This window comes from Pipra filicauda, unplaced genomic scaffold, assembly GCF_003945595.2.
Source record: "Pipra filicauda isolate LSUMZ 115617 unplaced genomic scaffold, ASM394559v2 scaffold486_size446389_pilon, whole genome shotgun sequence".
Lineage (NCBI taxonomy): Eukaryota > Metazoa > Chordata > Aves > Passeriformes > Pipridae > Pipra > Pipra filicauda.
In genome coordinates, this window is record NW_024104627.1 from 217,949 (window position 1) to 236,162 (window position 18,214).

The 18,214-nt window shown below is 49.9% G+C and overlaps 1 protein-coding gene across 8 annotated transcripts in view; it reads left to right on the forward strand.

Annotated features, from left to right (window-relative positions):
• PPIP5K1 (diphosphoinositol pentakisphosphate kinase 1) overlaps positions 1 to 17,192 on the forward strand; it is a 47,565-nt gene extending 30,373 nt beyond the window's left edge. For 5 of the 8 annotated variants that reach the window (XM_039386472.1, XM_039386467.1, XM_039386469.1 and 2 more), the window contains 5 exons: positions 1,713 to 1,835; positions 5,623 to 5,685; positions 14,162 to 14,299; positions 14,702 to 14,815; positions 15,417 to 17,192. In XM_039386472.1, the coding sequence (XP_039242406.1) occupies positions 1,713 to 1,835; positions 5,623 to 5,685; positions 14,162 to 14,299; positions 14,702 to 14,815; positions 15,417 to 16,099 (1,121 nt within the window). In that variant the 3' untranslated portion in view covers positions 16,100 to 17,192. Of the gene's footprint in view, positions 1 to 1,712; positions 1,836 to 4,157; positions 4,263 to 5,622; positions 5,686 to 8,179; positions 8,360 to 14,161; positions 14,300 to 14,701; positions 14,816 to 15,416 lie in introns of all 8 variants that reach the window. The other 3 variants (XM_027745402.2, XM_039386473.1, XM_039386470.1) reach the window with 3 other exon arrangements.
• The last annotated feature ends 1,022 nt before the right edge of the window (positions 17,193 to 18,214 follow it).

Here is an 18,214-nt window from a genome sequence, read left to right on the forward strand (position 1 = left end):
AAGGAGGAATTTTTCCCACACTCACACCAGGGAAGGCTGATGGCATGCTTGGCTGCATCAGCTGGAGTACAGCCATCAGGCTGAGGGGTTTGGCTCTTTCCTGCCGTTCATCTCTTGTGAGAGGCTGTGCCTGGAGCTCTGCTGTCCTGCCCTGGGCTTCCTGGGCTGTGGAGGGGGTGGGTGTCAGGGTTGTGAGTCCACTAAGGGGCAGTGGAGGTGGATGGGCCTGGAGCACACGACATTGGAGGGGAAGCTGGGAGCAGGGCTTGTTCAGATCAGAACCTGTGGGGAGTGGAGACCTTAATGCTGTTCCACCACCTAAATGGGAGGTTGTAGAGGGGACAGACATAGACTATCCCCAAAGCCTGTGCTGGTCGGTTGAGAACCAACAGATGCAAGTTGCAGCAGGAGAAATTCCAGTTAGCTAGGAGGAACCAATTTTTCACCCACCATGAATGTGCCAGATATTGGAGCAGGGGCTGAAAGAGGATGTGAAATCTCCTTTCTTGGGGATATTGACAACTTGACTGGGCAAACACTAGCAAGATGATCTGAGTTAGTCCTGCTGGAGCATTGGGAAAGAAGCTTCAGGCTCCTTCCAACCAAAATATGATGCAGTATTTTAGAATCAAGAACTGCTTCCAATGTAGGCAGGATCTCTTTCACAGTAGTAATAGTTGCACTGTTCCAATAAATACTAATAAGCAGTGTGGCAGGTTTTTTTTACCTTGGCAGACAAGGTGGAACCAGATCAACCTGCTTGTTTCTGGAAGCTTTTTGTATGTAGGAGTAATGTTGGTTTTAGCAGCTGGTAGTCTTGGTAGAGAAAGCAGCAGCAAGACAGTTTAGCAAAGAATTTACAGCCAATCAGTGGCTGTATCTGGCCCATAATAGGGTTTTGTCTCACTCACAATTGTTTTCCTCAGTCAGTCGAAAGAATCCTTTTTCAAATGCCTGGTGTCCCCTCAGTATCACACAAAGTCAAGTCAGTCTGCAGAGCGCTGTGCTTCAGCAAAGCCAAAGCCACGGGATTAGGTTGCTCTCCATTTTGCACGCCATGTTCCTTGACACCGAGTAGGTAAAATTCCATGGTGTGTGCACATCTGGTGCTTTGCAAGGCTTTTTCATGGACCAGGTGGACCTATGCTGGAGCAGCGAGACATGACTGAGCGGCTGTGCAGTATCAGCTTGTGAAAGCAAACTCTCTATTCACAGTGTTTTCCTTGCTTTTTTACACGGAATTAATCCACGCTGGCTGATCCACAGATCAAACAGTCCTTTCCTCTCCTTGGTGTCCTACAGAAAAAGGAGCTTTCCAAAGAGAAAGGGCAGAAGAGCAGAGCAATAAAGCCCTATGACAGGAACATCAGCAGTTTGGCATCCTGACTGCTCTGACATCAGTGTGCAGCTTTGCTGACTGGAGGGAGTAAAGGTGTTTCTCCTAGGTCAGGGCAAGAAAGCCAAACAGAATTAAACTCCTGGATGGAGTTAGGAACTTTCCTGGTGCTGAGCTTTGGGCTACCTGCTGTGAATTTGGCACTACAGAATTTAGAACTTTGGAGAACTTTGCCGCCCTGTGCTTCCCGGCATCATGTTTTTTCCTGAGATTGCTTGTAAAGTGACCAGTTCATTCTTCATCTTTGGACTAACCCTGCTTTTCTGTAGTTGCATGCAGTGGATATGTTATACTAACACCTTCCCTGCCTTTCCAGGATCACAGTGCACCGGGCTGTTTAGCACCAATGTGCTGGGAGGCTCCTCCAGTGCCCCCAACCTCCAGGACTACGCACGCAGCCATGGCAAAAAGTTTGCCAGCAGCCTGACGTACAAAGACGGTATGTGTGTTCCCTGGCAGCAGGGTGGTACTTTGTGGACATTGGTATCTCAGGGTGCTCCTGCGGCACAGACTTGGACTGCTGAAAACAGTGACAGCTGAATGTGTATATTCACTGCATCTACAGTAATGAATTTACCATATCCCAAGAAACTGTGATGCTTGCTAGGACAGACAGGGGCTGACATTGTGAGAGGAGTTTTAGGCTGATGTGTGTTATTGCTGAGGTCTGACTTTGGTCTGACATTTTAATACTACTCGCTGTTGTGAGTGGGGATTTATTGGTCCAGATCTTGAGTAGGTTTGATCTGGTATGGAAATCCAGCAGATCACATCAGCTTGCTTACCTTGGTGACCTTGCTGATGCTAAGTGAAGCTCTTTGCCCTACAGAAGATGGAGCTGTCCCAAAGGCAGAATAATATGCTTGGGCATGGATGAGATGGACTAACCTCACTAGAATGAGGCTGGGCATGCAGTGGAGTGTGAGGTAGCTGTCAGGAAGCAAGGGCAGTATAGCTGAAAGGCTTGAGGTAAGTGGGCTGCTTGTATGAAATACTGCAGAAAGACTGGAAAGTCTGGTTTCTGTGCAGTTGTGCTGAAACTGCCAGAAAGGTCAGAAAGACAATCTGGTGAAGGCACTTGGGCCATTGGGTCTGAGCGTTGCCCGATGCTCATGGGTGCAGGTGCTGCAGCTATGCCCTGTCCTGCCCAGCACTGGTGCCACGCACAGAGAGCAGCAGAAGGTTGTTACCTGCAAGGAAATTGGGGGACAGGGAGAGACTGAGCTGTCCTGGAGCAGTTGGAGGGTGTAATGCACAAGTACAGGTGTCCATTGTGGTCCCGATAGGAAAGGCACTCAGACTCTAATTACTGATTCACATACCGTTTGTTGGGACACTGAGTTGAGGAGCTCCGTGGACAGGGTCTGCACAGCATGCTGTGACCAGGTTGGAAATCCACCTAATGTTGTACCACTGATCTGAAATGGATGTAAAATCATCTGTCTTGGATATCTCATCTTTTTCCTTTTGGTGTTTTAATCAATACAGAATGTGAGTGCCTTTCTAGTTAGGATCATAACAGACACTAACATTGGTGGATTACAAGGTGGGGAGGTGAGTAGGGCAGTAATTTGGAGAAAACAGGAGGTCGGTTCATTTTAATTTTTGTCCAGTTTTGAGGCAAGGAAAATGGCCTAGCAAATCAGAGTGGAAAGATGTCTAGTTTTCAGCCCTATTGGAACCCCATGAGTGCCATTATGTACACTGGCTTCCTGTGCTGCTTTTCTTGTGTAAGAAAAAACTGAGCTGGTTCTCACCTCCTCGGGGCACTCCCTGGCATACAGTGGGCTGTGAGCGACAGTGACAGGGAGGGTGACGTGAGAGCAATCTCAGCATCACTGTAGCAGTCTGAGCTGCCCCAGGCATCAAGTGCTGGCTACTCACAGGTCACAGAATAAGCTCATGGTGTTTAGCACAAGACCGGGGTGTGAGTCATAGGGGAGCTGCTGGAAAGGCCAGCAAGGGACCTGGCTGCTGTACTTCCCTAACTCTGCAAGGAGTGGGAGTCCAAGGCAGCACTGATTCTCAGGGAAAAGCATCAGAGACTGCTCTTTGCCCAGCTGGGCGCAGAACAGACCTGCTCAGTCCTAGTGCTGGGCTGCCTGTGTCTGTAGGCTGTGTAGCAGAATGTTCCTGCAGCTGGCTATGGGCATTCATGGGCGAGTGTAGTCCTCCTGCATTAGCCTAAATTCAGTGACAAGGTCACTGTGTGCTGAGATGTAGCTGTACCCTCAAGTACCTAAAAGACAGACTTAGTTAACTACCATGTGACTAACACAGTCCAGAATTATTGACTTGATGTTACACCTCTGTTTTCATGTTCCTTGGCATGCCCTGGCACCCTGTGCTGCCAGTGCCTTGCTGCAATAAGGGCAACTGAGGGGAAGGAGTTGGGAGCTTGGAAAAGCAAGTAGGAGGCAGAAGGGCATTTAGCTGCTGGATAAGGTAGTCTGGAATGTGAAATGAGCCCTTGATTTGCATGTTCCTGCTTAAATGAGCACCAGTGAAATGCTGAACAATGGAATTTAAGCCGAACATCACTAGAGCTGGATGCAGTCAGTGACAGAGCAGCTACAGCAGATGCTTGGAGGACATTTGTTTCAGCACCTTTTCCACACTCATTGGGCTGATAATGTTGAAAAGCTTTCAGATTCTGCAGCACATCTTTGCATGAACTCTGATAGTTTTTCATGGCTGTGATGCTTCAAGGTGCAGAGTGTGGCTAATAGCACTTCACCAATGTGAACTTACCATGTTCCAGGGAAGTTTCAAGGGCCCTTATTTCTGAAGTCTCTTTTGCTTGGAGCTGGAAGAGGGCTAAGGAGCACTTCAGCAGAAAGTTGTCCCAATCTCAAGCTGAGGGAAGGTGCGTGGATGGTTGTAATTTGAGGTTGTCTTGCTTGAGGACAGGGACCCAGTAAACTGGGCCAGTGCCATTTCATTTGATGTGCCCTGAAGGCAAGGGGAGGTGTTGGGGTGGGATGGACATGGTCAGCAGCTGACTGCAGCTCCAGGGCTTGGACACCTCTAAGGGATTGCATGTGTAGGGAAGATTGTTATGCTGTTTGTTGAGTTTAAAGAAAGAAAAAGAGTTTTTAGGGCTGTTATGCTGGTGGATGAGATTGCAGCATTAGAGTTGGTATAGATACATTATTTGGCCAAGCCAGTGGATGTAGCTAGAGGAGCACAGTGGGGTTGTGGAGCATGAATTGGTACACTGGTGAGGGGGATAGGCATACAGACCTTATGGACTAGAGAGAATGGATGCATGAAACATGAAGGAGAAATAAAAGGATTTTCTAATATTTCCTAAAAGTTCATAAATAGCAGCAAAAGGTATGATTGGCTGGGGTCTCACATTGAATCCCAGATACAGATGGTCTGATCCAGGTCATTCTTTTCCATGATAGCTAAGGAATTTCCAGAGTGGGAAAAAAATTAAGTTTCCAGCCCTTTTTTTTTTTAGTGTCCTTATGGAGCCTAATCCATGTCCTTTAAAGCCCATTGTTTGCACCCCATTAGATGCACAGTATCTGTCCTTGCACTGTCTTTCTGATGTGTGATTTGTATGGGAGAGCTTGGCCTGTCCTGGGACGTGGCCAGGAGAAGCCCTAGGACCACTCTGACAGGTGTATCCCAAAGCCTCTCCTGTACTGAAATGCTCTGAGCAAAGAACTGTAGAGGCATGTCTTCATGGATCTTCTGTTTCTTCCCTAGTCAGGTGATTTACCTTTAAATTCATAAATAGCTCTGTGTAACTTGCATTAGGAGGATGTTTTGAGCTGTTCCTGTGCCAGAACTCTTCAGTCCCTCTGCAGAATGATGTTCGTTTTCCTTGGGCAGAGGTAAATCCTGAGAACGATCCTCCTGTGGTGCTGCTGCTTGCTTGGTCGCGTGCTCTGGTGGCTGCAAGTATGGCCTGGCTGCATCCTGCACTGGACTGAGCCTGGTGTGGTGGGAAGGTGTGAGGTGCTGTCTGTCACTGGGAGTGTGGCTGTGCATTGTCAGGGGAGACCCTGGGCATGGGGAGATGCAGAGTGCGACGAGGCTGAGCAGTTCAGTCAGACCCGCAGGTGGAGTGTCTTAGGTGCTACCGCAGCGCCAGCGGGAGCAGCTGTTGTGGAGGTCAGGAAGGTGAACCTGAAAGGAGAGTTGCAAGCATATGAGGGTAGGGGGATCTTTCAAAGCAGGCTGTTAACTGAGATGATCTGTTTTTATTTCCTCAGAGCTCTTGTCTATGCCAGCCGTAAAACGATTTTCTGTGTCGTTTGCAAAGCATCCGACTAATGGTACGTTTGCTTCCTTGACTTGACATTCCTTCACACTTCTAACCCCACGCTCACGTTCAGTTCTCTCTGCACATGTTCTGCTCTCAGCCTTCTTGTGGTTTTTTTGTCTGTGTATCTGGTGTCCAAACATGCTTCACCTTCCCCCATTGTCTCATTGTGACTACTGTGTTCACTCATCCCGTTACTGCTCAGTGGTGCCTCTGCTCTCCCCTGAGGTGTTTGTGTCCTAGGTGAAAAAGCAGAAACTGCGGCTCTGTGAGTGGACTGCTAAAGCAGCTTTTAACTCCACTGCTGACATTAAGGCCTTCTGTCATTCTCCCTTTCAGGGGGGTGGGGGTTGGGGGGAGACTATCGCTGGATTGGAGTGTGATGTCCACTTCATATGCCAGAGCTTCAGCAGCTTTGGTCCTCCATTTCCACACTGCAGATTTACAGGATGAAAACAAGGATAGCCTTAGCCCAGCTGTATGTCACCTGGAAGAGCCCACTGTAGGGTGGGAGAGAAGGAGGTGCCAGCAGCATTCCCTCTGTGCGTGGTGTTCCATGTCAGGAGTACTGGTAGCCTCATGGCCTCCTGTTTGCAAACCTGTCTGTTAGGCTGGTTGTGTGGTTCCTCCAAGCACGGTGATGTTGATACAGGTAGGCTCACCTTGCCTGCAGACCTCATCCTAGGAATGGTTTCTCTCCAGAGCTTTTGTCTGCTGTTGGTGGACAGTGCTGGCTCGGGCCTTCCTGAGGTGGGAGGGGATCAGCATCGTGCTGTCACCTTCTTCACCCCATCCTGCCCATGGCTCTGGAAAGGCTTGGTGGAGGACGTCTGCCAGTGCTTCTGCTGACTCACTATCTCTGCTCCATGTTGCTACTAACCTGACACTCAAAAGTGGGAGTCTGTGAGGTTACAGACCGCTAGCTCTGTGCAGCAGGTGCCTTGAACTAGTGTTTGTTCTCCAAATCTTGGACAGATACTTTTATAAAGGTTTCACAGCATGGCTCCTCCCCTCATGCCTCCTGCTGTTGAGACAAGTTGGAACCAAAGCAGATCACTGAACGATACCAAGTGAAGTATTTTTGCCCTACGTGATCAAGGCAGCTTCTGCAATCTTGTTGCGAATATGAAGACATCCTGTTTAGTGTGATCTGGAAGATGAATGAAATTCAGAAGACTGTTTTGGGAAGGATGAAAGGGGAAAGGGCAGCTCGCTGTGGTTCTACTGTTTCAGATAACTGGAGGGAATCTGTTCTCTGTGTTTGCTTGGTTTTGCTTTTCCCAGAGTGGCCAAAAAACTGCTCTGTTTGTCTGTATGTCTGGACACCATCTGAGCTCACGTAGTGTATGTCAGCAGGCTGTGTTGTTTTATCTTGCCTGCAAAGCTTGCACCCAGCTCCAGACTTTCCTAAGCCACGCTGCAAAACAGTTGCCCATGCTCCAAATACAATAGTGTGAAACTGGGCATCAGGTTTCTCTCAAAAACCCAACGAATATTTCCAATTGAAAAGTGCTCCTTAATCAAGAAAACAAAGACGAGGTCCAGCAAGAACGAGCTTGAAGTCAGGGATATTTGGTCTAGGCTTGGCACTGCTTTGAGCAGGAAGGATGTTTAACCCCATGAACCACTTACCTGAGGATGCAAAAATTGTTCCCAGCTCTGAGTCTGGATTTTGTTTCTGGAGAGCTGCCTCTGTGTGGTGAAATGGGACGGGTGAACCACGGCAGTGGCCAAGCACAGCGTCAGGCCAGATGGTTTATGTCCTGGTCACATGAGTCTTGGGCATATGATGCGAGTCCTGAGGCTGTGCATGTGGAGGAGAAGACATGCCTGCATGATGGTGTCTTGTCTGCCATGGAAGGATATCACAGAAGCTTGCACAGGGCTGTTCTCAGAGTCTAGAGGGAAGGTCAGTGCTTCTGTGGACCCCTCTGTTCTTTCACACTCTCAGCACTGTGCTCTCAGCCAGACCTTGCTGTCCCTCGTGTCCCTTGCACAGCCTCTGCTCATTTGATGCTGGACCATTTGCTCTCTGTCCCATGTGCTGAGATGCCTGACAGCACTTGAATGCAGGACTCGAATGCTCTGTTGGCAGTTTGGATTTCTCATCTCAGCTGCGGGAGGGCAAGTGTGGGCCTGAGCCTGATCTTCTTATCTAGCCAAACCTGAAGTATATTGGACTTGGAATGTGTCCTAAAATTTATTCACTTGTCAGACTTTCACTTCCAAAGATGAAGCCTCACTGTTCAGGTGCTGCCCTGTGCTGCAGCCAGGTGAAGGCTGGGCCGGGAGGGAGGCTGGCCTGCCCCGCTGTCACTGGGGGGACACAGCTGTAAGGGCATTCCTGACCTGCTCACTGCGGGAGGGATTGGGCTTACTATGCGGTGTGGGTCCTTCTCACCCAGCAGCCCTGGTGCTGACACATCCATCCCCACATCTCCACAGCTTCTCTGTCCCCAGCTGCACCTGCCCCTCTCCTCTCACTCTCTATGGCCCCTTTCCTCCAGATGTGTTGGAGCACCAGCATGTTGCCCAGTTGCTGCGCCGTTTTTCCTCTGACTGTGCCACGAGCCGGACCATCTCCCTGGATGCCACCCTAGCCCATCACCTGCAGCAGTGCTCCTACCACCTGCGCCTCTTCAGGAGCTGGCTGATCTCAGGGCAGGATGACTTGGAGTGTCTTTACGGTACTGCACGCTGCAGCTGCCTCCGTCCCATGCTCTTGTAGCTGAGCAGGGACCACTGCTTGAGAATGCAGAGTATGCTTTGCTTCTAAAAAGGAAAGCGTTTCCCTCACTGCATCCCGAGGTCTCTAGGCTGCTGCTGCAGCAAGCTGTGTGTGCTGTTGTACCAGCAGTGTTGGAGCCTTAGGCAGGAACCTTTCCATATGGAGCCAGTGCTGTTTCACACAGAGCCCATACTCCTGTGTAGCTGTAACCACTCTTTCCATCTTTGGCAATTGTTGCCTCCTTCCTTTAGCCAGGGTAAGCCATTAAGTTCCCTTCAGGGTAGGTGCTAAGCTCCTACCAACGGGATACCTGGCTGGCAGGATGCTCCATGCAGGTCTTGGTGGGATGCCACGGGGTGCCCCCTTAGTAACAGAGGAACTAAAGTGAGTAGTGAGAGTATGGGAAGAAGAGGTTAAGTAGATGCTGCAGCTGGCCACATGCTGAGTGAACTTTCTGTGGAAATTCTGGGGCAGTGAGTGCTTGTGGGTGTGTTGTTTCTAGAGAAACTGAGACAGTGTAGAACTGAGCTTCTGTGGCTGCACTGCATGGCATCTGTCCTGCCTCTTAGGGCCTCTCAGTGTGTCATGTCTCTGATGGGAAAAGATAGACGACTTGAGCATTAAATCCAGATGTTATAAATCAAAGCTTGCTGCTGTTTCTCCGGTGTTTTTCAACCTCTGGCACGGATTGGAAGTCTGGTGCATGGAGGCCTTGATGCTTCTTCCACCACACAGGTGGAAGGATTGCTGCTCCCGGAGTGGGGCAGTGAGCTGGGATTGACTGCTGAGGTTTAGCTGCACCATAGAAGCTGCTCAGAGCACGTGGCTTGCTGAGCTGTGTGGTGTGATGCATGGACCCCCTTTTCCATTCAGACCCACAGGTGGAAGAGGCACAGACAGTTCAGCCATCTGTGTAGTGAAGCAGCTGGACTTTACAGAGCTGGGAAGATTAGAATTTTTCTTACACAGACTGTTTTAACTTGAGAGAACCCTTTCTGTCAAGCAGGCAATTTTGAGACAGCGGTTGCTTTTCATGTGTAATTAGGGCAATCCTTGGTCTCCTGGCAAAGAGGAGCAGTAATTGCTTCAGGAGAAGAGATGCTGGATCACAGCAGACTGCTCCAGAGCAGGGCTGAGCTTCCCCTGCTGCAGGTCTCAGCAGCCTGGTGCAGTCTGGCCTAATGCAACCAGTTACATACTCCTGACGTACCCAGCACAGCAGCCCTCCTGGGTGGAAATCAAATCTCTGCCATCAGGGAGTTCATTCTTGCGGTTTTCTCAGTGTTTCGTCAAGCCCACAGTTCATTGGAGTGTTTGGAATTCCTGCTGAGGCCCTTCTCTGAGCAGACATTTCCTCCTTGTGAAAACTGCATTCTCCTGTCCTCTCTTTCTTGGCTTTCCACTGTGCTTCCATCCATGCAAAGAAAACATGAATTAGATAGAATCAATGAGTCAAAAGTATGCAGTTGGCATCTGTAGTTGGAAAGATCAGCCGTGGAGCCCTGAAGTAATGTCTGGGAACCTGTGTAGTCATAGCTAGGAAAAAGAATAGTGTGAAGTAAGTTCCTATTGGTAAGGAATTACCCTGGTACTGAAACCAAAGGTCAGCTATGGAGAAACAGAGTGGCCCTGGGATGATGAGCAGGTGATGTCCAGTGTAAATAAATTTAAATGACAAGGAGAAACAGCCCCAAACTCCTCTATAAAATAGGGGGCTCTGATCTGACCATCACCACTTGGAACAATGTGAAAAAGGTAGAAATTTGCAATCTGGGAAGGATGTTTGTAATAGTGGTCATAGTGGCCTGAGGGGAGTGGTGGGGATCCACAGATTCATGGAGTTCCAGGAGCAAGGAGGTTTCTAATGAAGTGAGTTGAGGCACTTCGACCAGAAGTGTTTTGTTACGCAGTCCTTACCATGGTATCTGGGGGCACTGGGAGCTTAACAGAGTTCAAGGGGAGGCTGGAGAATATGGAAGAGACACATCATGTCCAGAGCAGTTCTGAGCTATGGGTCACTAGTGTTTGGGACACTGCTTGAGGAAGAGTCATCTGTGCTGTCTAGCCACATTCGAGCCACTTCTGGCATTGTGGACAGAGGGATGCTGAGCTAGGATAGACCTTCAGGCCGACTGATGGCTTAAATTTATGCTGGCTGGCAAAAATCCTTGTTCGTGTACATACCATGTGTGCATATATAAACATATACCAACATACATGTGGCATGTTGGAGTTTTCCCAGCAAAATAGAGCTGGACTGACCATGCGTGTCAGAGAGGAGCCTGAGTGCTGTCATCTGTGCTGAGACTGGACAAGTTCTTCTTCATTGCACAAGAGCTGGCATGCAGAGCTTTGGAGTACAGACCTTTTGGGGATGTGCCACGTGCCTTTGGTCTGCCTTGTTGCTTCGAAGGTCTCCAGCAGAAAGGGAAAGGCACCCTCTCACTCCAGTGTAGAGTTCTCAACTGGAGACCCGAGTAGTTACTACTCAGCAACTTCTGCTAATCAAACTGTAATAATGTCTAATAATGACTTATTTGAGGTCATCTGCTGAGAGGTAGCTGTTCGCAAGAATTTTGTGTGTTCCTACTGCCTGCTGGAGTCTCCTAGAAATCTGAGATTCTCTGATTTAGCTGGATGATATGAGACAGGTGCAGGTCTCTGTTTGCTTTATGTGGTGTAGTGTGCTAGATGATCTCTGCCAAAGGGTCCTTGTACCCAAATCACCTTCTTAATTCTCTTATGAAGTGTGTGTCAGTATGAGGCAGCTCTAAAAGTCCTATTCTAAGGGGAGGGTCACTCCTTCCTTGAACATCTGGAATTCTTCCTAACCCAGGGTTACACCAAGTAAACTCTCTGCCTGTGCAGTAGAGTGTGCACATGCTGAGGACATGAAGCACAGGGGAGAAGAGCTCAGACTGGAACATGGTTAACTCAGCTGTAAAGTGCGTGGGTCTTCAGCTTTGGCATCAGAGTGCCTGGGAGAGTCAAAACAGGCTTTGTGACTCTCTGCCTGGGTCGTACCTCTGCTCTCACCTTCAGAGCAGCTCTTCAGTCAGTACTGTTCCCACTGCAGCTGCATCAGGATGCTGCTGCACTATGATTCAGAGGGGAGATTCCCCCATAGCTGCTCCTCCACATCAAACACACTCTTCTTGGACAGCCAAAATAACACATACTTGGCAGACTTTTCTGCCTTGCGTATCCCGAGGTTTTTCCTGTAACCAAATCTTGCTTTCTTTAACAGATGATTTCTTCCTATTACTGAACAAAGCTTTGGGAGACATAACTATGGTGTACTGTACTCCTTGCCCAGAGAAGATGACTGTTGACTTTGGGGTTCATTTTTAGCTACTCAGCTCTACAGACCCCTGGCACATGCCTCTGCCTGGGGGGCAAGCCCAGCTTCGGAGGACACAAATTGCCCTCTGTGTCCCTAACACAGCTGGTGTACTCAAACCTGAATGAAATGAAAAATGAAACTTCTTCCTCTGTGGGCTGTTGTTGGACGTTGGTACAAAATGGGTGGAATTCCGTCCAATTTCTCGTGCCATTGTCCGCATTGCAGACAGCTGCCCTGCAGGCCCCAGGAGAAGAGTTTGGGGGAGCATCTGCAGTAGCCACGCAGACAGCACAGTGTCAGTCTGGGACAGTTCCTGTGGCTTACTCTCACATTTTATTTTTGTTGCCCATTCCCAAAGGTGTTGATTCTTTGCTATGTGTGTGTGGTGCAGCAGTGGTCAGAGGCTTCCCTGGGGACACATAAGGATTGCAGTCTGTAGCAGTGGCTGCTGCCTTTGCTGTGCTGTGGTGGCATGAAACCACTGGTGGCCTCTCCCCAGCAGCTCAGCAGGTCCAAGGAGGTCAGCAGGGAAGTGGGCTGCCATACTCTAAGGAGAGGGGCTCTTTGAACACAGTAGTCGTCCATCTTGGAAAGGGAAACTTTGGCTGTTTTCTCTGCTTGCTCGAGAGTGGTTCAGTGCCACAGCGCTGAGCAGAGCTGTGCAAGAGGCACCTGGCACTTTGGGGGTACAGGTGTATCATTTCACATCAGCTGTGTGTCAGTGTCTAATGTTTCCTCTAACTCTGGACCTTTGATTTCCTCATCTTATTAAAGGGGCGCCCAAGCACTCAGAGCCCCATGGGTGTCTGCAGTGTGTCTTGTAACAACGTTGCTTTGCCCTGTGTTCTATTCAAACTTCTTCCCTTTTTTGAGACCCCAACACCTGAGCCAACTTGGCTCCTCTCAAACCAGATTCTGTTGTGAAATGAGAGTAGCCTCATACGGGACTCCTCCACAACCATCTCCCATGACCGTTTAAGTTTTGCCCTCACCCTTTTTCTTTAGCTCTGTCTCCCAGGAGGCCTATGAGAAAATAATGAACATACATTCTTCCTTACTCAGTACTTCCACTCTCAAGACTTCTCATCAACAAACAGAAGAATGTGATCTTTTTCTTGTGTCTTACATTTCCTCATCCTAACCAAGGATTTGTTATCCTGCCTCTCTTGAATTATGTTGTTAGGCATAGGTAACCTTGTGGACTCTGGAGGGGTTTTTATCTCCACCAGTTGCTATGTCAGTGAACATCTCCACTGGCTCATGCTCCTTGCCTCTTGCAGGACTGGGTTAGGTGAGGGGATTGAACAGTCTGTTCTGGAGGTAGCTGGAACTGACTGCACTTTGCAAACAGGTGCTCCAGGACTTCTCCTGAGGGGCAGCCAAGCTGCAGGGGTCAGTTCTAGCCTGTCAGTGTGCTGGACAGCAATTGTGACACAGATTGCATCAAAAACTCTAACTTTTTGCATTTAAAAATATTTTGCCTTCTTTGTAGAAACAAACGCAATTCCTTCCCAGGGTCTTTTTGAGCTCCTTGGAGGGAACTGTGGAGTCACAGAATGGGAAGCCCAAGCTTGAGGAGTTGAGAGGCCTTTAAGCTCGAGAGGTGCAGAGCAGGAGGAGGCCTCATTCCATACACGTGTTGGTATATGTTTTTTCCTTGCTCCTCTGACAGTTCAGGTTGGTTTGGTTCCACAAGGCATTTCCAGGAAGCTGGGATGAAGAGGAAGATACTTTGCTGTAACACTCTGCTGACTTGAGCAGCAAAGGATTTATTGTGAATGGTTGTGTTGCAGCTTAGCTCTGAGCAAGTGTTTGTTACACGCCGAGGTGCCTATTTCTGCTTGTTCTGGGTTTGCTGGCAGCAAAGTCTGCTTAAGGGGACAAATAATTCATTGCCCATCCCCTCCTTGGGACACAGCCTGTCAGGGGTGCACAGGGGGCTGCTGTGAGAGGGAGGTGCCGCAGCAAACACTTCCTGCAGTGGGGAGGGGGGGCTGCGCCAGGCAGGGGGTCACCAGCAGTGGGACCCCTTTAATGGAAATTTTGTCAGCATCACTCGGTTTCTGTTTGGCTTCTGTAAGTGTGGGCACTGTGCCTGGCTCTCTGTGGGCACTGTGCCAAGCTCTCCATCACGGCCATGTGTTACAGCAGAAGGGTCACAGGTGCCGCAGCAAACGCGGCAGCCGCCAGACACATTTCCTCCTCTCCCCTCCCTGTGTGCCCAGGCGCTTGCTTTCAGGTCTGTTATTGCATGGGATTGCCTCATGGTGATTTTCTTGGCCTAGAAGAGGAGACCTGAGGCCTGAGTGTGCCTGTTGTTTGATACCCAGAGTGCCCAGCTCCTTCAGCCATGAGTGCTCCTGCATGGATTTACCTTGCTGTTTGCTCTACTCATTTTCCGATTGGATCTCTTTCTAGGTTTTGAAGGCTGTTCCATGGTTCCCACCATTTATCCCCTGGAGACCCTGCACAACTCCCTCTCTTTGCGACAGGTCAACGAGTTCCTGACAGCTGTGTGCAGGAGTTGCAGCGAATCGCATGTCCAGTCCACTGCAGGTACTGGTCAGGTGGACTTGTCTCTGGAGAGGCAAGGAGCACTCCTGGTCTTTTACATTCTGGGGACAGATCAGCCTGATAGGACTGGAGATAAGTGCAGTCTCTGGAACCTGTTCCAGAGTGCTCTAGCCCAGGGGTGAGCCATGGGACCCAGCTCAGAGCCATCTTAGGCCACTTACTTGGGAGAAAAGTAATCAGTCAGGTCTGTCTGTAGCTGGTGACTACAGTGATGTGGATACAAACTCCAGCTTGGGAAATATTCCCAGGAGCTGACGGGCAGGCATGGCTCTGATTTGGCTAGTCTTGAGCTCTTCCCGGAGTACCTGATCATGGATGCTGGGCTATGAACTGTTCCTTTATGTCTGTCTGAATATTACTGATTGTGTATTCTTTTTCTTAAAGCTTTATTTGATTCAATGATTGGTAGCCAGATACCAGGAGACCCCTTTATGTCCCAGCGAATCCTGTCATCATCCTCTTTGCCGTTGCGCCAGCGTTCAGATAAGCCCCCTTGGTGTGAGTGTGCTACCTTCTTGATTGGGGTGAATGTGGTGGGGAGGGAGGGAAGTTCGTGAAGGTTAGGGAACTGATCTGGCTGAAAACAGTTGTTTAATCCTCCTCCTTTATTGGATTAGATATAATTTAGATCTGTTCTCTAGTTTTGCTCATTGTGCAATATAAGGCAAGGATAAGGATTAGTAGAGAATCAGTGTTTCTTTCTCCAGCGTTGACTCTTGCTCAGCATTCAGGAATTGTGTGTCAGGAACCAGGAGGAGCAAGGTGAAGCTGAGACTGATCCATAATAGTAGTCCATAATAGGGAGAGAATGAAAGAAAATGGTTTTGTTTTCAAAGCCATCACACTTCACATTTTGCTCTGTGACAACAGAATCCACTCTTGGTTGTATGCCACTGGATTACAGGACGGAACTGACCTGTGTGTGATTGAGTTTTCATCAGCTAAGCTGCCAGAAACACCCCAAGACCAGTTGCAAGCCCCTGCCAGGTTGCCTGGCATGTAGACAGCCGTCACGTGTTGGTTGTAGAACTGCGGGACTGTGACAGTTTGGGTGGGAAAGTACCAGCTACATGTTTAAGATTTTTCTTCCTCTTTGCAGACAGCAGTGGCCCCTCCAGTACTGTCTCCAGTGCAGGCCCGTCCTCTCCAACTTCTGTGGACAACTGTGCTCATTTCAGCTTCACTGAGAAACTTTCCATCAGCCCCCCAAAAAGTGAGGAGCAACTGAGTAGACAGTCCCCTGAGCAGGAAGAGAGTCAGCCTCCAGGCAGAGGGCTTGACACGGAGGGGGGGAGGTTTGGGCTGTCAGCAGCAGAGCCAAGAGTTTCAGAGACCCTGACCTGGAATAAAGGCCCAGAGCCAGGCAGGCTGTGCAAGAAGGAGTTGGCAGAGGAGGACACTAACCCAGAGGAGAAGAACATGGGGGAGCTGGATGAAGAATCATCTGGGGAAATGTTAGATCCAAGTAACACGGGAAACCCAAAGTGTGGTGCAGGATCTGACCTGAGGCTGGCTGGGGAGCGAGTGAAGCCAGGTGAGGGGTGTGTTGGAGGAATGACTGACCTGGATCAGTCTGGGCTGTCCAAAGAGATCCTGGTACCCTGTGAAGAGGAGCTACTGGGAGAGGTGTTGGATGCAGAGCATATGGGCAAGGAGCTGCTGGGAGACAGTGCTCTGTCAGACCAGCTTCTCTCTGGTCACCTGTGCCAGGTGCAGGCACTGCCTCCTGAGAAAAGCATGGAGGAACTGCGGCTGCTGTGTCAGGAGGACCAGCAGAATTAGTGGCTCGCTAGACAGCACACTGCAAGCACTTCTAACCTGGAGGTAACCCAGTTTCCTGCACAGCACCTCATGCAGCTGGCGGTCCATAGCACAGAAGAAGCCATGTCCCAAGGCCACAGGACTCTGGAGTGTGGAAGGATCTGCTTTGCTCCTCCACAAGCCAGCTCTTTGCCATTCAGCAAGAATGTTTGCCTCGTTAAATGAACAGCAAATGCAGTCTTGGTATTGGCATGGCACCTCTATGGAGTGGGGACATGGCACTGCACTGGTGTCCCAAGGTCTGTGTGCTCGCTGGGACAGCAGCATTAGAGGACTGGTACAGCCAAGGCTTTTGGGGTGGTAAGTCCAAGGGACCAGATACTCCCTTGAGACTTTTTGGCCCATAGCTTTCAGAAAAAGGCATTCTGGGCCCAAATTAATTGGATCTGTCACAACCACCAACCTCCTCTCTGTTTCTTCTTTCCTCCTCTCTCAATTCCCACTGCTGGCCACCAAAACCAGGTCCAGAGGGTCAAAGGCAGGAAGACTAGGAGAAGCAAAAAGCGTTCTGAATGTGGGAAGGAGGGTAGTGAGGGCATCGAGTTCAAGACTGCCACTCCCAAGCAAACATCTCTTTGGCGTGGCCTTGGATGTTTTCCTGCTGGGCTGGGGCAGGCAGGAGCGTGGGGATCCAGTCTGAGAGAGGTATGCAAGGAGGATGCACACGGGTTTTTTTTCTCGTCCCCAAGGGTCAGGCAGGGTACAGCTCTGAAGTCTTGGTGACAGAAATTAAAAGAAACTGCTCTTTGAACAATTCAGGACTATTAGAAACCAATAAGGAGAAATCTTTATTATATATAAAATGAGAAGTATTTAATACATATTTATGTAAATGCCTTGTGAGCACAAGCCTGAAGGCAAGATTGATACGGGTGTCCCTGCCGCATCCCGAGTGCCGGCCAGGGCTGTGCTTCCTACTCCTCCTATATTTATGGACAAGTCTGCGTGTCTGTCTGTAGCTAGAATATGTGTTTTTGTGAAGCTGTGCCCAAAGATCTCTATGCTGTGTTGTGATGACATGTTCACAGTAAATCTATGCTGTGGGTCCAGCGTCTCTCTGTCTCTGATGGCAGCAGTGTGTGTGTGCCAGTACTTGCAGGTGCAGCCCTGCTTATGTCCACTGTTCTGGGACAAGTGTGGCTGAAGTCACACCCAGAGTGAGTGCACAGGCTCAAGGCCAGGTACCTTTTTTTCTACATGGAAGAACTGGTCATACTGGGGAAGATGTCCTGGCTTTCCAAGTCCCAGGGTGGTTTGTGATAGAATGAAGACACTGGGACAGTGTGTTCGGCCCCTTTCACTTAGTCCACATCTTCCAGTCACTTAAAGTACATCCTGGGTGCTGTGTCTTCTTCCTCATGCCCAGTAATCCTGAGCTGCCAGTTCGGGCAGGTAAGCAAGATCACGTTTGTTTGCACTGGGAACGTAGCAGTCGTGCAGCTGCCCGGAGTGCAGCACTGTGCTGAGGGCAACCTGGCCCCCCTCACACCAGGCTGTGCCAGCCTGAGGAGGTGAAGGGCCTGCCCTGCCCTCTGCTCTCCCTGTGTTACAGTCCTGCATGAACAGAGACCTTGGCCACGGGGCTGCAGCTGGCCCCGACCCCAGCGCAGGCTGAGGGACCACACGAGATGCCCCTTGGGCACTGCCCACAGCCCCCACCCCACACCGCATGGCATCTGCTGCCACCAGCATTGCTCCAACAGCCAGGTCTCTGCTGGGCACCAGCTGCATCTCCTGCCAGGACCTGCGTGTTTCTGCCAGGGCCAGCGCCTGGGGTCACCCCGATGGACCCGGCAGCACCTGCCGCAGGGTGTCATTGCTGAGAGGGGCCCGGAGCAGGACCCTGTGGGCTGGGGGCCTGGCTCTCAGGTGCTGACCCCACACAGCCGGATGCTTGTCACTGCACACCTTTGGGAAATGCATTGTGGTCACAGCATCTCGTTTACCAGGAGCATGGCCAAAGCCAGTGCTCGTTTACCTGGAGTGTAGCTGTGGAAATAGTTCCTGGTTTATGGTAACAGTTTGTGGTTCCTCCCCTGTCAGCACCAGCTTTGGCAGTTGCTCTGAGCTCTCCAT